At 38.7% G+C, this 25,785-nt stretch overlaps 2 protein-coding genes and 1 pseudogene across 2 annotated transcripts; all 3 read left to right on the forward strand.

Moving 5' to 3' along the window:
• Positions 1–2,118: 2,118 nt before the first annotated feature.
• On the forward strand, positions 2,119–3,064 carry LOC116108130 (acyl-coenzyme A thioesterase 13-like). The gene is made up of 3 exons (XM_031394408.1): positions 2,119–2,343; positions 2,440–2,580; positions 2,848–3,064. Exons 1-3 carry the CDS (start codon positions 2,152–2,154, stop codon positions 2,989–2,991), a joined length of 477 nt encoding a protein of 158 aa, XP_031250268.1. The 5' UTR covers positions 2,119–2,151; the 3' UTR covers positions 2,992–3,064.
• An 11,732-nt stretch (positions 3,065–14,796) lies between these two features.
• Positions 14,797–19,434, forward strand: LOC116108123 (annotated as a pseudogene).
• A 2,944-nt stretch (positions 19,435–22,378) lies between these two features.
• On the forward strand, positions 22,379–25,785 carry LOC116108124 (calmodulin-binding receptor-like cytoplasmic kinase 1). Its single transcript, XM_031394404.1, has 6 exons — positions 22,379–22,619; positions 22,698–22,942; positions 23,047–23,215; positions 23,417–23,506; positions 25,023–25,321; positions 25,445–25,785. Exons 1-6 carry the CDS (start codon positions 22,379–22,381, stop codon positions 25,778–25,780), a joined length of 1,380 nt encoding a protein of 459 aa, XP_031250264.1. The 3' UTR covers positions 25,781–25,785.

Raw genomic sequence — 25,785 nt, forward strand, 5'->3', positions numbered from 1 at the left:
TATTTTTTACAAAATCAAATAGTAAAATAAAAGGAAATGGAGTGCACGCATCGTATTGGTATTGGGTACACATAGGAAATGTGAATGTTAATGGAGGAGGCCAAAGATGCACCGGATACAATTTGCTCCTTAAGTGTGTCCAAAAAAGTTCAAGTCAACTCCACTAAGGACACAACATTTGCCTTTAAATAACCCATTCCTAGAAAGTTTACTTTGAAACACGAGGCCTTGTTTTTGAATTATGAGCCTTCTTTAAGATTCTTTATTATTATTTCCTACTTAAATTATTTTCCTATAAAATAAAATCAATATTTCATTCTTTTAACTTCGACATATATTATCACTATATGTGAAATTAAGCTTACTCGACATATATTTTTTCGTTGAAATGGTTAAAAGTGTGGTTCATTTCGAATGAGATCTGGGATCTAGATTTAAATAGTGAGTAAATGATATTTTTGGGTGTGTTTAGTTTATTATTTTGAATATGATTTTGAGAATAATATTGGGTAGTTGAATAAGGAAGTATTACGAAGTAAAATTTAAAAATTTATAAAAAAACCCATATGTTTACTAATTTAATTACAACACCCCAACATATAAAATGACAAAAACACCTCCATTATCCACAGTGCCAGATTCCGGCCACCACCGTCGGAATCTGGCCAGAAAATTACGTTACGATCGGATCTGTGTCGTAACGCATCGTTATGGCCTTTTCCGACCAGATCTACGGCTTGTTGTGGCCGTTGACGGTCGAAAAAGGCCAAAACGACTGCAAAAAATATGGCCGTCGTTTTCAGTCAACGACGGTCAGATCGGTGAACTACCGGCCAGTGGCCGTCGTGGTATAGGTCGTTGTACAGATTTTGGCTACCACCGAGGGTGGTTGCCGGAATCTGGCAAGTATGGGTTGATGGGGGTGTTTTTGTTAATTTTTAAACTTTTTTAGGGGATATTTAATAAAATTAATAAACTGAAGGGGTCTAAAAGTAATTAAAAAAATATAGTAATATTTATGAAATAATGTGCCAAACAATATTTGGAGAATAGGATTGGGAATATAGGTAGAAATATTGAACCAAACGCACCCTTCGTTTTTATAGTGATTATTTGTTGTGTGGAAAATCTGGAGCGAATAAAATCTTTATTTGGCATGTAGATATCTCGTGATATGGATCTCATAATCAAGGTGGAAGATCATGCAACTCTATGTTTTATTAGATTTGAGTCGGCAACTAACACTACATAAACCCAGTTGTAATCTGTTTCGAGAGAAAATAAGTCGTAGAAAACCAATTACAAACTCTTTGTAAATCGAATTACTGTTTCAACAAATTCAGTAACATAACAGTGGACCTAACCATTGTAGTCGAACCACTTTGAAAAGTCTTTATTTTTGTTCTTTGTGTTCTAGATTAATTCTTGCACTTTCATCGTCCTATTGCTGATCCATTGAGATCACGCACACATCTTACGATTCCAACATTGTTAATTATGTAGCTCTGATTGGTATAAATCTTTACATTAACACTATCAAAGATTAATTAACCGATTTTCAGTAACAGATTTAAATGGTGGGTGGGAAACTATCTAACCGATATCAACAGTTGGTGGGTGATTGTCGTTTTAAATTGTTGGTAGGGCAAACCCCGGATGAAAAGATGTTGTTCGGCCATATATCGACAAGATTGACATTATACTTTTAGGGAAATAATACAGAAAGTTATATATCAAATTTATGCACCAAATGACGTGGTAAAATCCTGACAATTGATTAATTATGAATTAATATTAATCGATGATCAGGATTTTATCATGTCATTCGATGTATAAATTTAGTGTACAACTTCCGGTGACTATAACGTTACTCATACTTTTATTGATACAGGACGCCGATCCCTTTGTGACACATTGTCGTTTGGTGTAATATTTATGGGACCTACCTACAAACCAAATCGTGGGGCATGGCCGACGGTTCTATCATAAGTAAGCGGACCCATGTGTAAGTTAGAACACAGATCAACGGTCTTGATTGTTTAAAACATTTGTTACTTCCGTCATAATAAAACACTGTATGATTCCTCCCTTGAAAAATTATAACGAAGATTGATTCATCAGATTGGTACGACGGAGTAAGGAAGGTCAAAAATGGAGAAAGCCAGAGAGTATTTGGAACTGAGCAAAGAAGAATCGGAAAGCGTGTCACGACTCACCATCCACCCGCACCGAGTCGGACTCGACTGTAGCTTCTACGAACGTTTTACTTTGAGAGGCATCCAAGTAGACCGAGTCGAGCCCGGGTTCGTCTCCTGTACTTTTAAGATCCCTCCTCGCTTCACCGTAAGCTACCTTAACTAAAACCCCAAAAAAAAGAAAAATTGGTAATTTCATATAATTAATTGTAGAAATGTTTAATTTCAGATATAATTGTGGCAGGATAAGAATGGCAGTTTGGCTAATGGTGCGATTGCGAACCTTGTTGATGAACTTGGTGGAGCTGTGGTCCAGGTGGATGGTCTTCCCATGAATGTTTCGGTTGACATGTCAATCTCGTTTCTTTCTACTGCTAAAGTGAATGTAAGGGAGCTTCATCTCGCTTATATAGTATTTTTCGTAAATTTAATTGGTGTCATGTTTGTTGTTCTCAAGCTGAATTTTGATTTATTAGCTCTGCTACCAGCGATTGTATCCAGTGTTCTTTAGATTGATTACATTGATTGAATTTGCTTCGTTTTCTTTGTATGCACTTAGTTGCAGGGTCCTGTCATAGTGCATTTGGGTCTAGAAACGGAAACATGGTATTCTTTTTTGGAATGATATTGATTCATGGTTTGCCTATTACAGGAGGAGTTAGAGATTACTGCAAGGGTTTTAGGGCAAAGAGGAGGTTATTCTGGAACGATCGTTCTTATGAAAAACAAAGCAACGGGGGAGACAATAGCTGAAGGACGACATTCATTGTTTGGTAGGCGTCCTAGCAAGATGTGATTTAATTGTATGAATGCAAACCATTAGTATCTATCAAGGCAAGACTCTGGTGTTTGTTGTAAATGAGAGTACTGGTATTGTTCTTGTAACTATGAATTTATATGATAGGTGAATTTATATGATAGAAGGAAGATTTTCTTGAAATTTGATTGCTTTCCCATATGAAAGAATTCAGAATTTCTGAGAGTTAAATTTGGAAATTAGAAATTGCTCCAGAGTGTTTGCCAATGTCCCCCTGGTTCCCTGACTAGACCCTGTAAGTTATTTGTCCGAAGGCAAGCTTGTATTGAGATGATAAAGACTCCAGCTTCTGTTACCTTTGGGAATGCTGACGGAGGGGTGTTCAAAAGAACATGTTAGAACCAGAATCGACCGGTACCCGGGGTTTGGTTCCGGTTTCTACCCAGAATCGACCGTCAATGGGTAGGTTCCGGTTCTAAATTTTTGGAACCGGAACCGGAACCAGGAACTAGGAACCGAGACTAATATAAAATAAAATTAAAGATTGGGGGGTAAATAAAAACTTTTGTAGAAAAAGTAACGTGAATACATTTATATTTATATTTCATAACATTTAAGGGTGCGTTTGGTTTATTATTTTGGATAGAATTTTAGGGATAGTATTGGATAATTGAATATGGGAGTATTACGATGTAAAATTTAAAAATTTATAAAAAAACCCCCTAAGTTTGCTAATTTGATAAATACCCCCAACATGTATAATGACAAAAATACCTCCACCACCTGCAGTGCCAGATTCCGGCCACCACCGTCGGAATCTGGCCGGAAAATCGCGTTACGACACAGATCGGTCGGATCTGTGTCGTAACGCATCGTTATGACCTTTTTCGGCCAGATCTATCACGGATCTGACCGGAAAAGGCCAGATCTACGGCCTGCTGTGGTCGTCGACGGCCGAAAAAGGCCAGATCGGTGAACTTCCGGCCATTTATGGTCGGCAGGTAGGTCGTTGTATAGATTCCAACTACCACCAACGGTGGTTGCCGGAATCTGGCAAGTATGGGTTGCGGGGGTGTTTTTGATAATTTTTGAACTTTTTTTTTAGGGTGTATTTGATGAAATTAATAACCTTATGGGGTCTAAAAGTAATTAAAAAAATAGGATAATATTTCTGGAATAATGTGCCAAACATTATTTGGAAAATAGGATCGAGAATAGTGATAAAAATAATAAGCCAAACATGGCCTAAAGTAAGTTGGTTTGACTTTTGATAATCTACCTTTACAAAGTAATGAAGTTTGTAATTTTGAATTTATAATTTGTAATTTTATTTTTGTTAACAAGTGCCTAGTGGGGGGGTATTTGTAAGTTTTTAAGGGTTTTTTTATAATTTTAAAAACTTTTAGAGGGTCATAAAATTTTATAGGGTACCCGGAACCGTTGTTACAGGTTCTGGTTCTGGATATATAGGAACCAGAACCGTCGGTCGGTTTCGGTTCTGGTTCTAAATTTCAAGGAACCATCGGTTCCGGTTCTAGTTCCTTAAAAAAATACAGGGTACCCGAAACCAAACATCCCTAATGTTGAGCATTCATCATTGTTAGAGACTTGATGGAAAAATTGGGGATAGTGTAGATAGACGTAGGGTTTTCCAGAGAATTAATCTGAGTTATTTTTAATGACAATAACAAATTTTAAATCATTGGGTTGTTCTGAATTAGTGGAATATGAAAAGTTTTTGTTTGAATTTTGAGGACGGATGGCTTATCCTTCAAGGATTCAGTTTGAAAAACTGAAATTAATTCCACTTGTAGTTGTCACAATAGAAACGACGACGTATCAATGTACACACGTGTTTGTGAAATTGACAAACGGGACGCAAGGACGGAACACTGACAAATGAACCATACGACAGGACCGTAATTTGGAATATAATATTCTCTGGAAATGACATTTCAACCCTCCAGTTCTACGAAAAAGGGTCGGGCCTTTTTAGTCTTTTAACAAAATCAAACTCTGTATAATCTTGGGGGAAGTTATTAAAAAGACATTTGAAGTTTACATTTAATTAAAAGGCTATCAAGTTTTGAAATGTTAACTAAATAGCCATATTATTGATTAAGGGTAATTAGTGCTTAATTAGGATTAATGTAATCTTTTCAAAATTATCTATATTTCCACAAATCCGAAATTGTTGCAAATAAACCCAAAAACCTTCTTCTTCCTCCCGCCATTAACGCATCTCTACCTGCATCTTCTTCTCTTCTTCTTGGCGTCGTCAACATCTTCTTCTTCCTCTGCATCTTCTTCTTGTTCTGTAATCTTCTTCCTCATTCCTCTACATCTTCTTCTTCCGCATCTCTACCGCCATTAACACTTCTTCTTCCTCCACCATTAACATCTTCTCCGGCAAAGATTCCCCTTCCTCCTCCTGACATTTCGCCTAAGTATGTGTATCTCCTTTTTACATTTATATTTAGTTTACAAAGATTTAATAATGGATGGGGTTTGGGTATGATTTTGATTTAGTTGTTTAGGTTGTGGGTTGTGTTTGATGTAATGTAGGTTGAAAGGAGTGAAATTTGTTGAAAATTAGTTCTGGTATTATTTTCTGGGTATGATGGATCGATTGTAGGTGGAGATGACTGAAAATGTGTTCTGGGCACGATGGATCGCTTAAGCGATCCGGTGTATCGCTTAAGCGATCCGGTAGGTCTGGTAATGCAGCAGATAATCGCTTAAGCGATCAGGTATTGGCATAAGATCGCTTAAGCGATTTGGTTAAAGTCTGTTGTATGGGAGCAGATCGCTTACGCGATCAGTAAATGGAAAGATCGCTTAAGCGATCAAGGTTATTATACTTAATCGCTTAAGCGTCAGGTGTATCGCTTAAGCGATCCAGTTAATAACCATGATCGTTCAAGCGATACATCAGACCAAATATGCGAATGTGCAGATTCTTTTAAACTATTTGAACCCTTAGTACAGCATTTAAGAATATTGTTTTTCTTGCATTACAGGTAGTTGGCTATATTATACATGGGAAAAATTGTTTGGGTGTTGAATATTTTGGTGGTGGGTGGAGGAAGAAAGTAGGTGGAAGTGGATTGGAAGAGCAAAGAAGTTACACCAATTGCTGTGAGCACAGAGGTTAGTTTTGATGAGTTGATTGATGAAATAATTAGAAGAGGTAATTTGAGTTGCTCGCGTAGTGATATAGTTGTGAGTTGTTTAAGCAGGCTCCTGAAAATTATAAGGTACCCTGCTGTATTAAAGTCGGATGAAAGTGTGAACTTATTTATGATTGATATGGCCGATAGTGGTTCGAGGCCGATTTTAAGGGTTTCTTATGTAGAAAAAACCGTTGGAAGTTGGTTCCAAGGAAGGGGATAACGAGGATGTAGGGGAGATTTGCCTGGTTGTAATTTGAACTACGAGGCCATTGATTTGTTAGCTGAAAAATCAAGAGTAGACGGTCAATTGGGTGGTGAGGAGGACACTATAGAAGAGGTTGGTGATGGGGGGCAGAATGAAAATGTTGAGGAGGAGGACCCCGTAGATGTTCCCACAGTGTAGAGATTCCTTTAAATACAGATTATGAAAGGCGTAGATTGTGGAAGAGAACACTATGGTCGTTATGCAAGTTCAAAGGGGGCAATTGGAGGTAGTAGTGGATCAGCTCATGTCTTTACGGATGGATCGGACTTGCGCATAGGGTATTTATTTGACAACAAAGAGGAAGTGGTGAGGAAGCTAAAACTTGTTGCTGTGAAAGGTAATTTTGAGTTCATCACCAAAAGTCAAATTCATTGGCTGTGACGGTTGCATGTCGTGACCGAAACTGCAAGTGGGGGTTTATTGTAGAAGGTTGGCGGAGTCGGAAAAGTTTATTCTAGCACATATACCCGTGAGCACACATGTGGTTTGGGACAATTTCAGGTGAGCATCGACAAGCGTCCGCTGAGTATTGGACAATTTGCAAAAGTCGGTTCGTCGAAGGGAAAGGTCCATTCCTAAAGACATTCAGAGACTTGTGCGCACAGAGTTGGATGTGTTGTTAGTTACTGGAAATGCTGGAAAGGTAGACAACATGCACAAGATTTGTGTGAGGGGCACGCCGGAGCACGGGTAGCAGTATTAGAAGCGTACCGTATTATGCTTGAGTTGACAAACCAAGGTAGCAAGACGGCTTTGAAGTGGGACAGGAATATGATGTTTAAATATTTTTTGTTGCTTATGGTGCTGCTATAAGGGGTTTTGTAAACATGAGAAAGGTGTTGGCTGTTGATGGTTGCTTTCTAAGGGAAAGTATGGAGGTACATTGTTGGTGGCCACTGCACAGGACAGCGAGAATCACACATATCCTGTTGCATGGTGTGTGGTTGACTCTGAGAATGACGAGTCGTGGACTTGGTTTTTTCAGCAGTTACGTACGATAGTGCCTGACAGTGACGAGTTGTGCATAATATCCGATAGGCACAACTCTATAAAGAAGGGGATTGCCACTATTTACCGTCAAGCACATCACGGATTCTGTATGAGGCACCTTGGTGAGAACATAAAACAAAAGTTTAAGTGTGCTGGCTCCTTCAGACCTAATACATGGCAGCAAAAGCTTACCGGGTTGATGAGTTCGAGGAACATTCCAGCAAATCCGAATCAAGGATGTTAGAGTTGCTAAGTATCTTGAGCATGATGTTGGTTTCGAGAGATGGAGTAGAGCTTACTTCCCGGAGAAGGTTGATGTCATGACCACGAATATAGCTGAGTCCATAAATTCGAAGTTGTTAATAGAAAGAGAGTTTCCAATAGTTGCACTTTTTGATTCAATCCAAGGACACTGTCGCGGTGGTTCTATGAGCTCGTATGGAGTCAGATAATTTTACTACAACCCTTGTTGTCAGCTGAAAAAATATTGCGAGAACATATGGAACTGTCAAATGCACTGTTTGCCTATCCTCTTAATGCTCAAGAGTTTACTGTGCGCGGCTAGGTCCGGATGCCTAGTTAACCTTGTTACAAAACTTGCAGCTGTAAAGTGCTTGACATTCAACATTTACCTTGTCTCTCATGCACTAGCAGCACTGAAACACCAACGGAAGCCGATTTGGTTCAAGAATTTACATGGAACTTGCTCCCCTTTCTATATGACAGATCACACATGCTAGATATTCAGAAACGATATATCCGGTGCCCCAGAAGAGCAGTGGGTAGTGCCGCCAGAGGTGGCGACATTATCCTCCAGCCGCCATTGAAGAAGACGCCAAAGGGGAGAAAAAGGGTTAAGCGTATTCCATCAGCCTTGAGGTTCCCCGGAAGATGAATAAGTGCTCAATTTTCAAGCAACCTGGTCACAAGAGAAGCAGTTGCCAGAAGTATTAGGGTCGATTCGAAGAAGGATGAAATTATTGATGTTTAAATTTTATTGTTACCTTAATAAAAATACCTATATTGTGTATTCTTATTCATGGTCTAAATATTTGTTGGTGATTTTAGTTTGATTAGGCTGTCAAATTGAGGAAAAAGTATGGAATTAATACGTGTGGTAATTTTAGTTTGTCAAAATTCAGGAGAAAAGATGCAAATGTATATATTGCCCACGATCGCTTAAGCGACAAAGTGTTTTCGCAGATGGATCGCTTAAGCGATAAGGATCGCTTTAAGCGATCTTCACCTGGACTGATTGATTCTGCCAGGTGCATGATCGCTTAAGCGAAAAAGGATCGCTTAAAGCGATCTTCACCTGGACTGATTGATTCTGCCCAGGTGCATGATCGCTTAAGCGATAAAGGATCGCTTTAAGCGATCTTCACCTGGACTGATTGATTCTGCCCAGGTGCATGATCGCTTAAGAGATCCCAGATCGCTTAATCGACCAGGGGAAAAAGGCAATATTCCCTTAAGCGATATCACTGATCGCTTAAGCGATCATGACATGGGCAGATCTGCTTCTGCCAATCACATGATCGGTTAAGCGATCCATTGTATCGCTTAACCGATTCTTTGCAAATGGTTTTAAAATTTAACAGATACACCCCCACCTACCCACGGCCACGGAGCCGGAATATGACCGGGGAGGGCGTTCGATGCACAGTGGTCGGATCTGGCCGATAGGGCCTCTATATGGGCTTTTCCGGCCAGATCGACCACGGATGTGGCCGGAAAAGGGCCCACGATCGCCAGAACTGGCCGTAGAGGAACGGAAAAATCCAGAGGTTGCCGTCTGTGACAGCCAATATATGGCCGTCGTTGTCGGTCAACGACGGCCAATGTTGGCGTCGTTGACCGGCAAAGTCGGCATTTCATTGAAAGTCCATGACGGGAAGATGTGGCCTTTTCCGGCCACATCGAAGGGGATATGGCCGGAAAAGGTCACAACTGGCCATTACCGGCCATTTTCGTCGTTCGTTGCGTCGGCGGTAGCCAGAATCTGGGAAGTGGGGGTGGGGTGTTTTTGTTAATTTTTGAACCTTTTCTTGGTATATGAAATAATTCACTAATGGGTCGAAAATAATTAAAAATATACTGATATTTCAAATAATAAGCAAACAAATATAAAAATATACTGAACTGACGTGTAAAGGAACTATATGTTGATATAAATGTAATAACGGAACAAGTGCTCTGAACGAATGTAAACCCAAGCGATCTTTTTGACGTGTAAAGGAACTATATGTTTGATATAAATGTAATAAAGGAACAAGTGCTCTGAACGAATCGTAAACCTTAAGCGATCTTTTGACGTGTAAAGGAACTATATGTTTGATATAAATGTAATAACGGAACAAGTGCTCTGAACGAATCGTAAACCCTTAAGCGATCTTTTTGACGTGTAAAGGAACTAATGTTTGATATAAATGTAATAACGGAACAAGTGCTCTGAACGAATCGTAAACCCTTAAGCGATCTTTTGACGTGTAAAGGAACTATATGTTTGATATAAATGTAATAACGGAACAAGTGCTCTGAACGAATCGTAAACCCTTAAGCGATCTTTTTGACGTGTAAAGGAACTATATGTTTGATATAAATGTAATAACGAACAAGTGCTCTGAACGAATCGTAAACCCTTAAGCGATCTTTTTGACGTGTAAAGGAACTATATGTTTGATATAAATGTAATAACGGAACAAGTGCTCTGAACGAATCGTAAACCCTTAAGCGATCTTTTTGACGTGTAAAGGAACTATATGTTTGATATAAATGTAATAACGGAACAAGTGCTCTGAACGAATCGTAAACCCTTAGCGATCTTTCTGACGTGTAAAGGAACATATGTTTGATATAAATGTAATAACGCATGATCGCTTAAGCGATTTATGATGCTTAAGCGTCTCTTCGAGGCAGAATGACATCTGCTATGATCGCTTAAGCGACCACTAATCGCTAAGCGATTATTAATAAAGACGCATGATCGCTTAGCGATTTATGATCGTTAAGCGATCCTTTCCGAGGCAGAATGACATCTGCTATGATCGCCAAGCGGCCACCTGTATCGCTTAAGCGATTATTACTAAAAGACCCATGATCGCTTAAGCGATTTTTGATCGCTTAAGCGATCCTTTCCGAGGCAGAATGCCATCTGCCCAGACTATGATGCTTAAGCGACCACCTGTATCGCTTAAGCGATTATTACTAAATACGAATGATCGCGTAAGCGATTTATGATCGCTTAAGCGATCCTTTCCGAGGCAGAATGCCATCTGCCCAGACTATGATCGCTTAAGCGACCACCGTATCGCTTAAGCGATAATTGCTAAAAGACTCATGATCGCTTAAGCGATTTATGATCGCTAAGCAATCTTTTCCGAGGCAGATGACATCTGCCCAGGCTATGATCGCTTAAGCGACCTTCGATCGCTTAAGCGATTATTACTAAATACGAATGATCGCTTAAGCGACCTCTCGTGTCGCTTAAGCGATTATTACTAAAAGACATATGATTTTTATGGACAAACCATACATAGTAAATTGAAACTGCTGATGAATTATTTATATGACAAAACAAAAATATATCCCAAATATCAGATCCAATTCTTACAATGATATCTACAACAAATTCAAGATGATATCTAAAGGGCGGCTAATAGGGCCTCGGTTGACTTCTGTGGAGATTGACCATTCATTTAGTGACCTGCAGTGTAAAACACACTAATATGAGAAAGGCATGAATTAAAATAGCCAAGCCAATGAGAACAATTAAATAAGCAGTTCTGAAGTACACATCAAAACACCATTGAAAATGAACATGTTATAACACCCTTATTGATAATTATAACAGGTATCACATAAACTCAACTCAAAAAACCAAGTATGAACATCAACATCACATAAACTACACAATTCAGCGTCCAACTTTCATACCCTTTGATGGGTTCTGGTCACTCAAAACGGATCCATCTGCCAAGGAAGCAGTCGACAGCCCAGCGCTCCCGACATTCTATCATTGTTTCGTCATTCAAGCTGTCCATCGGGCTGTTGGTCATGTCGAACGAAAAATTTCAGGGCATATGCCCACATTCAGCGCTAATAGGAAGAACATTCCATTATATAAACTTATGAACAATTGTATTATGTAAGTTAGTTTTAAACAAAATTTACCTGACTCATTTATTGGGCAGGTAGAGCGCTGAATTCGCACTTTCGGTTAGTACCTGATCACCCAACTGCCCAAACATCCCGCTGTCACGCAACAGCCGCGGGAACAACCTGGAGTGGCTCCAACTCGACCTCCAACTGCTTGTCTCGACAAATGGTTGGGTTGCAGTCAAGGATCTTCAGACACCCCTCCTCTAGATGCGCAGCGACTGTATCCAGTGATCTGTTTGACGAGGATGATGAGTACACTCTTTTAACAAAGGCCCAACCGTGGCCATATTGGGCGATCCCCCCTTACGTACTGCATAATCCTATCATCAAACCGGAAATCATCAGGGATGCAATCCGACTCTGGTGCAGCCAATCGTTTTCGCTCGGTCCTTTTGCTACACCACTAGAACGGCATTTAATTAAAGACCGATATGCCGAAACAAGCGTTTGCCCCAACGCCACATCGGTGATAGCACAGTCAGGATACAAAAGATCACCATCCCTAGTCTGTCGTAGCCTCATCAGCGCCAATATCTCATCGAGTGCTACTCACATAAAAACAACAAGATAAGTATGGAAAACACAGGAAAAAATAAGGAAAATTAAGTGAACATAACTCACCGAGTCCTCAAGCCACGTCCCATCGTCAACAACTTCTTAAACCATTCCCGGGGAAATCCCTGTCTTACACTTATATGGCCATCATTCCCGATCCATGTAATAGGCATAAAAGAGTTTTTTCCTTTCCTCTATTGGCCTATACAAATCGACATTTGAGTCCAATTCCCTTCCCACTTCCTCCCCCTTCTCCAATTTTACATCCCCGCTTCCTTCGCCTCCCAACTCCCCCTCCTCCATTATCACCGCCCCACTTCCACCACCAACCTCCTCAACCTCCATTATCACCGCCCCACTTCCACCACCAACCTCCTCCCCTCTCCCTTTCTGGTTGTTCCTCCATTTGTTTCTTTTTTCTTCTTCTTACGTGTCACTACCATGTAAGGCGATTTCAAAAACTTGCTCTTTCGGCTCTCTTTTCAAGCCAGTTTGCACTTCAACCGCCTTTAATTCTCCACCAACTTCCTCCTCATTGTACCAACTTCGCCCTCCATTCTAGCTACTTTCCCTCCACCTTATCCACTTTCTTCTCCACCCTTTCATTGTTTTCCATCTTCTCAAGCTTTGCATAAACGGCTGTTGGAAAACTCTCAAACAGGGCGTTGATGAGGTCAACAACTCATTTTCCTACGCCGATGTCTCGGCAAAGCGGTACTTGTTGTACCGGTTTGCGAGGCATACGAACCTCTCCTCCCTCTTCTCCTCCTCATCCTCGGCCCCGACGCTTCATTATCCTCAGCATCAACGACATTGTCAAGCAATGGCCCTGCAACTGCCATCACAGTGTGACCCCTTTTAGGTCCCGCATCAGGCGGTCTATCTGTTCATCCCTTTCACCTCCATTGCTTTGAAAGATGTGACATAGTCCTCTTCCGCTTCATCCCCAATAGGGGTCAAAAAGGGACGGACGACTCCCTGCAATAAGAAAAAAAAATCAACAGATTGAAGCAAAATAAAAAACCAACTGCATATTCAAAAGTTAATCTTCAATCTTACCCCAGTGCTTGAATCTCAATCTCTAATGGCCATAATCCCAATGGGTACAGCTTCGACATGCCACCGCAACATCCTAGGAAATGCTGTGCACATTCACATTCTTGCTCTCTCCCCCCGCCTTGGCGAAGACAGGGATGGCCTCGTACATCCAAGCCCTACATTGTAAAAAAACAGTCCATGTCATTATTCAAACACACATATTAAAAAAATAACATAGAAGCTATATATACCTGCATTGCCCATGGGAAGCCAAACAAATTATACGGCTTGGTTTAGCCTTCCCGCCCCATTCGGCATGCTTTAACCCATGTCTGGTTTTTTCAGGCTCTTGATGGTTCGCTCAAATGATATCCGTCCCACGGATAAGAATTAAAGAACTCCAAGTCGCTTACAAACAGCAACCAATCTTTCTCATAGTTTGTTGAGTCACCAGCAATAAGATAGAATGCAAAAACAATATCAAGCACACTTTTATCTTCTCTGCATCACTAAACCGAACTGTAGATAGCCTTTCTCTAAACTTTCCGTAATAGACTTTGCCCCTTTCAAAACCTTTTTACAAAAGTTTAGGCTCCCGCACTCTTCCTTACGGCGTCGCCTCCGCCTTAGTTGGCACTTTCCCGCATCCTAAGCCCGTCACCAACGCATACTCCATCATACCAAACCGTAGTGGCTTTCCCTCCACCACGAACCACATTTCATTTTTTTTCTTGCTTTTTACTGAGTGCATCAACATGTAATGCATCCCTGCCCCCAAAATGACTTTTTCCACTTTTTTCCAATTAAAAACTGACCGAAACAAAGTGTCACACAAATCTCTTTCACCATGCCTCATTCTAGCTAAAATGGCCCTTATTTGTCAAAAACCTCCCAGCTCGACCTCACCGTCACCCTTGCAGGGAAGTAGGGTACCTTCTCACTTATAGGCTCAACTCGTACTCTTACAGCTTACGGTCCGCACAATCTGCACAATCGATTAAATAAAATGTCATCAACAAAAATAAACAAAACCACTGGAGTCTCTTAAGCGATCATGGATCGCTTAAGAGATCTTTACTGTCTCATGAAAGACGCTTAAGCGATTTTAAATCGTTAAGCGATCAAAAGTTAACTGAGAATCTCTTAATCTGGGATTTGCCCAGACTAAGATGCCTTAAGCCACCAAGAGTAAACACTCATGATCTCTTAAGCGATCATTGCTGCGATCATGAGTAAAACCGAATAATCGCTTAAGCGATACTAATGATCGCTAAGCGAAATTACAAGCAACATCCCAAACTACGTACCCTATCTTCGCCGGCCTTCTCTCGGTCGCCTGGATCCTCCGGCGACTCCTCCTGCCCTGAATTATCGCCGGAATCCACCTCCTGGCTGCATTCTCTCCGGAATCCTTCTTGCCTGAAGTCTCGCTGACATCTCGTCTTCAGACCCTGTGTGGTTCTTCACTCTCTTCTTGTGCCGCCGGCGTTCCTCTACGTGTGGACCACCTTCAATAGGTCAGATGATCGACCGGAGCAGCCATTGAACTGCTTGAGCCACCGAATCTAGGATTCGAAGTGGCGGGGGTGTCGTCGTCATTGTGAGTGTCAGCCATGGTTTTGGATTGAATTTGGTGTGAAAATTGTAGTTTGGATTGGAAATATGGGGCTGTATCGCGGAAATCGCGCAGATTGTTTATAGTTGAAGAAATCGTTCTTAGGGTTCAACAAATCGATCGAAAATCGCGACTATATCGCCGAAACGCGACGTATTCGGTTTAGGGTTCAAGAAATTGATTTAGGGTGCAAATCAATGGTGTTGGATCGGAAAAAATCGCGTCCCTTTCGTTCAAGAAATCGCGTTTTCAACTGATGAATTTCGATTAAGCGACGTGAATAGAGTGTGGGGCTTGTTTTGCGAAATTTCAAATTTTGAAAACTTTCATTATTTCTGATTCGGCCCACATATGTTTAATCTTTTCATTTTAACCCATTTTACGTGTTTAATTAATCCTAACATGCCACGTCATCTTCTCTAAATTATAAAATATTTTATGAACAGTATCAAGGCATTTTCTTAAATGCAGACTTGGGGGGACGGGCAGCTAAATTTTCTCATAACTTGGGAGGGTGCCCTCTACAGGTTCTCAACATCATGAACTCTTCTTCACTCTCCCTAAATTCACCAATTCACAGCCGCTCTTTCAATCTCTCAAAGACCCTAAAATTGTCAGAACTAGTCTTAACCTACATTTCGTTTCATTTCCTTAGTGAATCGCCGCATCGGAAACGCTTCAGAAACGTTTCTACAGTTCAGCTGAGAAAGACAACTCGGTTGAGCATCCTTTGATTGTAGCTTCGTGTGAGGACGAGAGTTTCATCGAACGACAGGCAGTTCGGTTTGGTGCCGGAGGAGAATGAAATTCAGCCGCCGATTTTGCTGAGTTTATTACTTCGGAGAGAGTCAAAGTGGTCGCGATGCTTGCTTTGGCTCTGGCGCTCTGGATGCCGATCGAGTTGTCATGTCGGTCGCCATTATACCGTTGTCGCTTGCTCAGGGCTGGAGCCGATCGTTTCCGGTATTGTTCAGGTGGGTTTTGTGACTTGTTAGTTTATCTTATATGATAATTGTAATTGATATAAATTCAATTATCCACAAAATTTATTTATGTTGTTTTGCTTTTTTATTTTTTTATTTTAATAGTTTGAGATTGAAGAGAAGTTCATGGGTGGCTAGTACATGAACAGTTCAATGTCAAACTGATAATATTCTTCATATGATTATGTATATACATGTATTATGTTATTATATATTTATGGTATTATAAAATTATGTTGGATATAGTCGTATTTGGTTCCTAATCTATGTTTAATGTTATTAATACGTTGTTACGCTTTATCAAAATATTCATGGTAGGTTAGCAAACCTGTTGCTAGTGTTACTCGGATGTGCTCCAGCAACATAGCAATTTTCTAAATCACTCTGACTTCTTAAATGTTTTGAATACTTACTAGAATATGAAAATGGGTTTTCTTCTATGCTTATTTGATTAGCAATTGTGGAATGATGTTGCTATGGTCCAAACTAGGCTTGATCGTTTTAAATAACTTAGGGTAATGACCATGTGCTTCTACTATGACAATTGTGCTAATTTAATTGCCTCTGACTGATTATAGCATTTTTGGCAGTCATCTTTTCTCTGGGGATACCTGGTTCACCAATAGCCGGAGGGACTTTGTGGATTATTATGGTGGTAAGGTTGTCATGGCATGGGGTGTGGCATTAGGTCGTTAGCTACTTTCTTACTCCTTGGGCGGACACCTCTTTATGGGCTCTGTGGCTGTGCGAGCTATGCTTGGGATTGCAGAAGGTGTTGCTCTTCTTCCATGAACAACATGGTGGCAAGGTAATAATGGTCTATTCATTTTTTGTTCATGATCAACACAAAGTGATGATATACATTATGTGCCTCAAGAAATTCTGTTGAAAAAAAGGTGTTTGCAAAGCAAAATCTTGAAAAATTTGTGAACTATTTCTTTAGATGGTTTCCGCAAACAGAGCGATCCAGGGCTGTTGGAATTGCAATGGGTGGATTTACATTTGGAAATGCAATAGGACTCATCTTTCTCCAATTCTCATGTCAAAAGCTGGTATTTTGGGCCATTTGTAATTTTTGGATTATGGATTTCTTTGGGTTTTGTTTGGTTGTCTGCAACATCAAGTACTCCTGATCGACATCCCCAATATCGAAATATGAATTGGAGGACATACTGAACAAGAAGCAGAAGCCTCCTGATGGAGGAAACCTAAGACAAAGAAAGTGATTCCCCCTTTCAGGCGGTTGCTATCTAAAATGCCAACATGGTCCCTTATCATTGCCAATGCCAGCATAGTGGGTAATGCGAGCACATCTTCCTAATGTTCCTAGGTTTATGTGTAATAATAATTTTTTAATAATTTTTTTTGTATGAGTAATATACTGTCGGATTTGATAATATTTTTTCCCTAGGCATGTGTTCAAGTCTCCTAAGTCTTAAAGCATCACCTTCACTTAGTATTGCACTTCCTCACTTAACTAAATTTGCCCTCCTCACCCTGAAAATAGCTTTAATGATTTCTTGCCTTCTCTGTTGTGAAGTTGAAACGCCTTATGTAACAGAAAAAAGTAGTGATATACAGTGGAGGCCTCCTAATTTGTGTTATATGCATTATGCTCTTCAATTTGTGAAGACATTTATGTGAACTAATCTTTTGAAAAAAATATTGTGCAGGGCTTTTGTTATTCTTTCCTGGATGCCAATTACTTCAACTCAGTAGTCCTAATACTTAATTAATCATGGTTTTCTAAGGTGATTGAGGCATGCCGCTGGAACAATTCATTTTAGAAGTTGTGAATACATGATATTCTCTAGGTGTATCATGTTGATGAGACAAGCAGCATGGTTTAGTGCCATTCCATGGAGTGTTATGGCATTCGGGATACATCGGTGGTTATGGTCAGACACATGATACATAATGGCACAAGTGTGACTTTGACTCGCAAGATCATGCAGGTAAGGTGCTTAATTCATCAGCATATATCTGCATGAGTATAGGGTCTACTTTACTTGACTTTTGGGGACCTGGCATGTGATTTACTTACTGTTCTCTTATGAGGCTATAATCATAAACTTGGAAATAGGAACCTTTAAGACCCCTTTGACTAACTTTAGCATAACATGTCTGTATAACTCTTACCCCCAGGGTTGTTTCTGTTTTTTGCTTTAGCGGGACACCTCATCCACTATTGTATCTATACTCTTACTATAATACAAACTTTTATTTCCCATTAAGAAATAGAAAAAAAAAAACCAGTTACAGGGACTTTGAGACCTTTTTCTTTCTGTAAAACAAGGAACTTGTAACATAACACTTAAAACTCCTGGAGAATCCTTGACTTCTAAGTTTAGTATTACATATGATGGGCTGGTGCTAGAACTCTGACACGATTATTGTGCCACTGTTGGGCTTTGGAGTCTTTTTCCTTTGTTAGACTTTTAAAGGTAGCTGCGCTTGTCTGATAAGTTTGCCTCTAAAATTAAATGGAAGGGTAGAAACTAGGATGAAATATATAGAAATCCTTTTTTCTATGAGCTTACAGAAGTATAAAATTTTTATCTTACTTATTAAGAGTTTAATATGAATTTTACTATTAATCTAGTACATAGAAGAACTTGTGCTTGCATGATACGTTCTTTTGATGTGTCATGAGTATATCAGACACTTACACAAAGTGGTTATGAGAAGATTTTTGGTGGAACATGAGTGATTGAGACTATATTATCTATTCTTTTTGTTTTTTATATTTTGAGTCTCTTGTATTTCCTTAACGTTGTTTTGCACTGCTCTTTTGAATTATGTGGTAAGCATCCAATCTTTGTCTTATCTGCAGTCAATTGGTTTTTTGGTCCTGGGATTGCTCTAATTGGTGTAACTGCAGCGAAGTCCAGTTATTGCATCTTCTTGCTTACTTTAGCTATTGGGGCGAATCTTTCAGTCACTCTGGTTTTCTTGGAATCTTCGGTTTGAGTGCTAAAAGCTAAAAACATTCAATAATAAGCTAGAAATACATCTCAATTTCCTCTTTAACTTATTTCCCTTTTCTTTCTGTTACCAGGAAATTGCACCCCAGTACTCTGGTGTTTTACATGGTAATATGAAATGTTACAATGTACAATATATGTTTGATCTCATTCATTCATTAAACCTGATCACCTTAACTGTAAGGACTTAGTGTCACTGGTGAAACGGTTACATTGAGTCATTTAAAGGTCTCGTGTTTTAACATTAGTTCTGTCACTGGTTTCTACTAGTTACACCATAAATGGTGATCTTCAAGCTGCACACAAGTGAGTGCACTGCTTGGTTATTATGGTTGGTGAAACTAAGTGATCCCTTGTTATGTAAGTCCATTAGAACATTAGAAGTTGGCCATAAAGGTATTATATAACAATTTGATAAATAAATTAGGTGTGAAAGCCTGCAGATAATTGTTTTCTTCACCTACTATGAAATATGTGAAACTGCTCTATCTTGATCTTCAAATTTAACTTTGATATGATAACAATTTTCTTTTCCTGGTTTAGGAATATCAAATACAGCCGAACCTTTGCAGCAATTTTAGGAACGGTTGGAGCTGGGTTTTTTGTTGAACTAGTGGGTTCATTCCGAGGATTTTTGTTGCTTACGTCGCTCTTATATTTCCTCTCTGCCCTTTTCTACATCGTCTTTTCTACTGCCGAGAGAGTCAATTTTGATTAAACTGGTAAGTATCCTCTGTTGTGATGATTTCAATCATTTTCTTTCCTTCTTTTGGCTATGTTTTGCTTTTATTGGTCAAACAGTTATGTTGGGCTAACATGATAGGGTAATGCTATGTGCACTAACCAAATTATATTAATCCAAATACTAATAATTGAAATTTTGAAATTTCTTTTTTTTTTTTAGTTTTTGAGGGGAACTGACGTGACAATAAGAGAGGTCTGTCACGTCAGTTAGTACTTAAGTTAGTATGATTTTGGTTAGTGCACATAGCATTATTCTAACATGATATGGGTAGTCTCTCAAAGCCCAAACACCCCGATCTCATCGGGATGAACCTCTGATCACTTCCTTACTTGGGAAGAATGAATTGTATCGCTTAGCTACAAAGGCACTGCCAGCAGGGCCTTGGCGTTTAGCCGGTCTTCAAATTGTTATTGTTTTGTAAAACCCAGTCAAGCAATCTGATGCCCTTTTTTATTTCCCTAAGACAGGTGACTTTTTGCTCGTCAGTTTCATGAAATAGTTTAAGACGTCCTGCCACACTCCAGACAATTGTAATGACTCAGATGCTGCAATCGGAGTAGGATTGGGAAAAAAAAAAAAATTGTACAGAATGTTGAGCAATCAACTTCCGATGTAAATATCTTTTTTTTTTTTTAGGTCATCTTTTCAAAAAATAAAAGAAATCTATGGCATATGATTTCACATCCCTCATGCATTGAGGCTTTGGCTTTTAGGGGCAATACGGTGATTGTACCGAATCTGTAACATATGGCAAGTTATGATACTGGGTACGTTCATTTGTGACCGTTCAATTGATGTTGGATTGTGCTTCTGCCATTCTGTCTCTATCTCAAAGCGGTCAATTTTACAGTTCTTTTAGGGTGCGCGTTTGGTTGCGGGTTAAGTAAAATTATTGGGATAAAGTCATCTTATATTATTTGATTATCATGTTTAGTTATCAAGTAATGTAAGGTTCTGGTATTTTTTTAATACTAATAATAAGTATTGTTGATTATATATGAAATAATTTGATTATCTTATTTTTTTTAGTTATTTTAAGATTATCTTGGTAATCTTATTTTTGTTATAATTTTATTTTTTATTAATAAAATTTTAGGATAATATTGTCCTTGTTTTTAAACTAATTTACATGAATTTGACTTTTACAATTTTATCCTAATTAATTAATTTTTTGGACAAAAATACCTTTGAATTCAAAATAAACTGTAGTTTACTCAAGCCACTACCCTCACTCACCTATTGTCCAACCGAAAATGGCTGCCGTGCGTTGACTTGGCCAGATTTCTGGTCGAAAATGGCCCTATCGGCACACGGAGGCTATTTCTGACTGGGCTTGATTTATGGGGTGCATTGTTAATTTTTCAAACTTTTATTATGTGGTTGTTTTTGTTAAGTTTTTAAATGTAGAGAGGTTATAGTAATAATCTAAATAATTATATAATAATAATATTTAAATAGAAGACAATTCAGTAATTTAAATAACATACCTATCAATATTTTTTTGTTTAACCAAATATATTAATATAATATATCCACTAATTTATTCTAACCTACTAAACGTATTCTCCTAAGCATTTTCGATAATCCTTAGGATAACTTTTCTTTTCATTAATAGTATTTCCACTAATAAAACATTTCGTGAACGAAAACTTTGCTCCCATCCCTTTCTTTACATGGGGGATGGAATTTTGCTAATTATGGTATGTTACTATAATGTGCTGGCCGGCCCGTTGATGGCGAACCTCGTCCAACTTGATAATTGGACCGCCTAATGCAAACCTAACCTCTGACCAATTATCAAGTTGGACCGCCTAATGCAAACCTAACCTCTGACCAATTATCATTTTATATTAAGCGTTTGGTTGGGGGTTAAGTAAGATTGTTGAGATATTGTCATTTTATATTATTTGATTATCATGTTTGGTTATCAAGTAATATAAGATTTCGGTAATTTTTCAATACTAATAGTAGATATTGTTGATTATATTGAAATAATTTGATTATTTCAATTTTTTTAGTTATTTTAAGATTATTAAGATAATCTTATTTTTGTTATAAATTTATCTTTTATTAATAAAATTTTAGGATAATAATGTCCTTGTTTTTAAATTAATTTACATGAATCTGGCTTTTATAATTTTATCCCAATTAATTAATTTTTTAGACAAAAGTATCCTTAAATTCAAAACAAATTGTAGGTCACTCAAGCCATCACCCTTACCCACCTACTGCCCAATCGAAAATGGCCGTCGTGCCTTGATTTAGCCAGATCTCTAGTCGGAAATGGCCCTATTGGTGCACGGAGGCCATTTTTGACTGGGCTGGATTGGTAGGAATGCATTATTGATTTTTTAAACTTTTATTATGGGGTTGTTTTTACTCAATTTTTAAATGCAAGCGATTTAAATTAATAATCTAAATAATAATATAATAATAATATTTAATTAAAAGACAATTCAGTAATTTAAAAAACATATCCATCAATTTATTCATTTTAACCGAACATATTAATATAATATATTTACTAATTTATTCTAACCATCTATTCTTTACAGGCAGGATGGAATTTTGCTAATTATGGTCTGTTACTATAATGTGCTGGCCGGCCCGTTGATGGCGAACCTCTTCCAACTTGATAATTGAAGCGCCTAATTCAAACCTCTGGCCAATGATATATTCTATGTAACTACTGGATTATTGTCTATTTGACTTGATCATATGTATGTATAAAAATTTCCGCCAATTGTCTTTCCTTACGCGTTAAAAAATTATACCTATAGATGCTTGAATCGGTCTTCTTCATATTAAATTCAATCAGTGAATACATGATGGCAACCATCACCAGATTCCTTAAAACTTTGGCCAAAACATATTATGATCAGCCTACTTCTCTGCACAACGGCCACAAGCTCTGCAGATGAAGAAACCGTCAACTCCCCAAGTTCTCTACTCGAGCCAAGCAAAACTGAAGTTGGACCGCCAATTGGCCGGAAAATCTCATCATAAGACTCCCTCTGCCGTCAGCTATATCATAGCTGCAGCCAAGAAAGTGACTGGAGTTTTCAGAGTCTTTCTCCCCAGGAAAACAAAGGCCACTTCAAATGGTGCTGTAACTGATGATGCCAGCAAAAGTAACATTCAAGTTAAACGACTATCATGTAAGTCAATCTATAGATTTGCTACTGTTGGAAAGGTTTAGTTTATAGTTTAGTGATTGTTTTCTTTACGCTGTGCAGATTCAACAGATCAGTCAACAGAAAGTTACACAAAGAATTCAACAAGATTCAAGTCCTCGGATTCATATGTTTCTTCTGGTTCCATTAGTGAACAGGTTGCCACAGTCAACTTCTCATTTGAAGAGATTTACAAGGCAACTGAAAAGTTCTCTGCAGCGAATAAAATTGGAGAAGGCAGGTTTGGAACAGTGTACAAAGGAAAGCTTAAGGATGGATTTATTGTTGCTGTAAAGCGTGCTAAAAAGGTACACAATTATGCCTGTGGAAGAATGGAAGTTATATTCTAAATCTATGATTATGTCCCTACTAAACGTTTGACATTGCTTGATGACTTTGATACTTCTGGCAGAATAAGTATGACAAATACATGTTACTGGAGTTCAAGAATGAAATACTGACCTTATCAAAGATTGAGCATTTGAATCTGGTAAAGTTATTTGGATATCTAGATCAAGCAGACGAGAAGATTATTCTGGTTGAATATGTGGGTAATGGAAATCTTCGGGAACATTTAGATGGTAAGTCCAGAAAAGTATTTAACGGACTTTGAAAGTGGAAATTAATCAGCAGAACCAAGCAATGTAGAAATAATTGATACATACAGGATAGATGTGACTTTGACCATGCAAATTTTCAATTACAGATAGAGCACGTTCTTGATTCCATAGCTTAGTGTCGGGGTAAACAAATTCTAATAAGAACAGCCGTTCTTGTTGCAGGTAAAAGGGGAAATGGACTTGAAACAGCGGAACGTCTGGACATTGCAATTGATGTAGCTCATGCTCTTACCTATCTTCACACATACTCAGGTAGGTACATCATCTCCATAGAACCAGGGCCAGATTGACCCAAGAATTTAACATTAGACACCTTGTTAGGCATCCCTACACCCTAAACCCTAAATTAAGAGTTGAATCAAGGTTTTTGGGATCCCAAAAGATCAAGGCTGCCAACACTGATTGCACCGAAGTCTTCCTTCTCTCAAAAGAAACGAACTTTTCCATCCTCCTGATCTTTTCTCAATCTTCTCAACAACTGGGATCCCAAAAGCCTTGATTCAATTATTGGGTTGTAGTTGTCTGTCCCACCTAACAAGGTGGTAGTAGTCATCTTGTTAGGTGGGACATAGCTTCTCAACCAAAAGAAACGGGAGGGCTAGGAGTTGGGAATTTGTAAAAAAAAAAAAAAAAATAGGGCACTTCTTGCTTAATGGCTGTGGAGGTTTGCTCAAGAGACAAAATTCCTTTGGTATAAGATTATCAAAAGCAAATATGGCCTCATGGAAAAGACTCCAAAGAATTAAAATATGACTCTCATGAAATCCTTGGAAAAGCCATTTCTAAGGAGCTTACTACTTTCCAACCTTTCATCACTTTTGAGGTGGGAAATGGCAAAGACACTTGTTTTTGGGACGATAAATGGTTTGGGTATTTTAGCTTGAATCAACGCTGTGCTCTTCTTTATAGATTGACCCATAATAAAAGAGTCAGTGTGTATGCCTCTTCTTTCCTTTATGAAAGCTGGAACTTAAATTCAAAAGGAAATCTGAAGGAAAGAGAGATTGAAGAATTCACTGAGCTTATGAGGCTGCTTGACAATGTTTCCATTTATGAGTCAAGAAAAGATAAGAATTCGCTTCCCTCATTGGTGTGTTATGTGCTAAAATAATGCAGAATCCTCTGACCATTTGTTCCTTCACTGCCCAATGGCTTCACGATTATGGACAAAACTTTGTAGTGAAACCAATCTTCATTGGGTTACTCCTAGATCTTGTTATGATTTACTTATGGAGAACTCTACTTTCTTTGGTAAAGGAAAAAAGGCCAAGACTCTTGGTAATTGTGTGATTCTCGCTCTTTTGTGGGTTATCTGGGGTGAAAGAAATAGAAGGATCTTTGAAGACAGTGGGGAAGATGAAACTGAAATTCTATGGGACAAGATCAAGTTCTTGGCATCTCTTTGGGCCTCTGTCTCAAAAGACTTGAGGACACCTCTTTTTTCTTTATCCATCTTAATTGGTTAGATGTAGTAAGATAATTCTGGTTTTTAGGACTTGTCCATCCATAGTGTCTCTTTTTGGGTTTCTTTCTGCACACAGGCTCATGATACTACCATTAAAGCTAAAGCTTTAGCCCCTTTTTAGATGGGTTACTTCTGTAGGAGTGGATTTCTGATCCACTTTCTAAGTTTTTTCATTAATATACGTTTCTCCAGTCTCTAGGCCATAGGAAGTATCTGAGGCTGTTTTTGTCATAACTCTTTGAGACTCCAGATTGGGAAAGTAAAAACTTAAAGGGGCTGACATTTTGCTTTTTTAATCAACAGATCCTCCAGTAATTCATAGAGACATAAAAGCATCAAACATCCTCATCACAGATAAACTTCGGGGCAAAGTGGCAGACTTTGGGCTTGCAAGAATGGCTGAAGAAGATCCTGCTGCAACTCACATTTCTACTCAAATTAAAGGAACATCAGGCTACCTGGACCCTGAATACCTCAGGACATATCAACTAACTGAAAAAAGTGATGTCTACTCCTTTGGTGTATTGCTTGTAGAGATGATGACAGGCAGATACCCCATTGAACCAAACAACTCGCTGAAGCAGAGAGTAACCATAAGATGGGTAAGTGCTGCTATGAATATCCCTCAATTGAGACTTTTATTGCATTCATTGTCTGTATTGAATCTCCTGAGTCATATAACACAAATTGTCAAACTGATATAAGAACCTCAATGTATGCTGCAGGCAATCCAGAACTTAAAACAAGGAGACGCCATACTCGTCATGGATCCAAGACTCAGAAGAACTCCAGCATCCACTATGGCAGTGGAGAAGATCCTTAAACTAGCTCATGAATGCCTGGTACCTTCAAGACCATCAAGACCTACCATGAAGAAATGTGCTGAGGTATTATGGGGAATTCGAAAAGAATTCAGAGAAATATCCCTATCTTCTTCTTCTTCTTCCACTGCCTCTACTTCTCACCACTCTTCCCAGTATCCCATTAGAGATGCCAAGAAGAATAGGCATACATTATTTGGAATTGAGGATGACGATAGCTATAAATTTATTTCTGCATAAAACAA

The sequence above is a fragment of the Pistacia vera genome, unplaced genomic scaffold, assembly GCF_008641045.1.
Source record: "Pistacia vera cultivar Batoury unplaced genomic scaffold, PisVer_v2 Contig554, whole genome shotgun sequence".
NCBI classification, from domain to species: domain Eukaryota; kingdom Viridiplantae; phylum Streptophyta; class Magnoliopsida; order Sapindales; family Anacardiaceae; genus Pistacia; species Pistacia vera.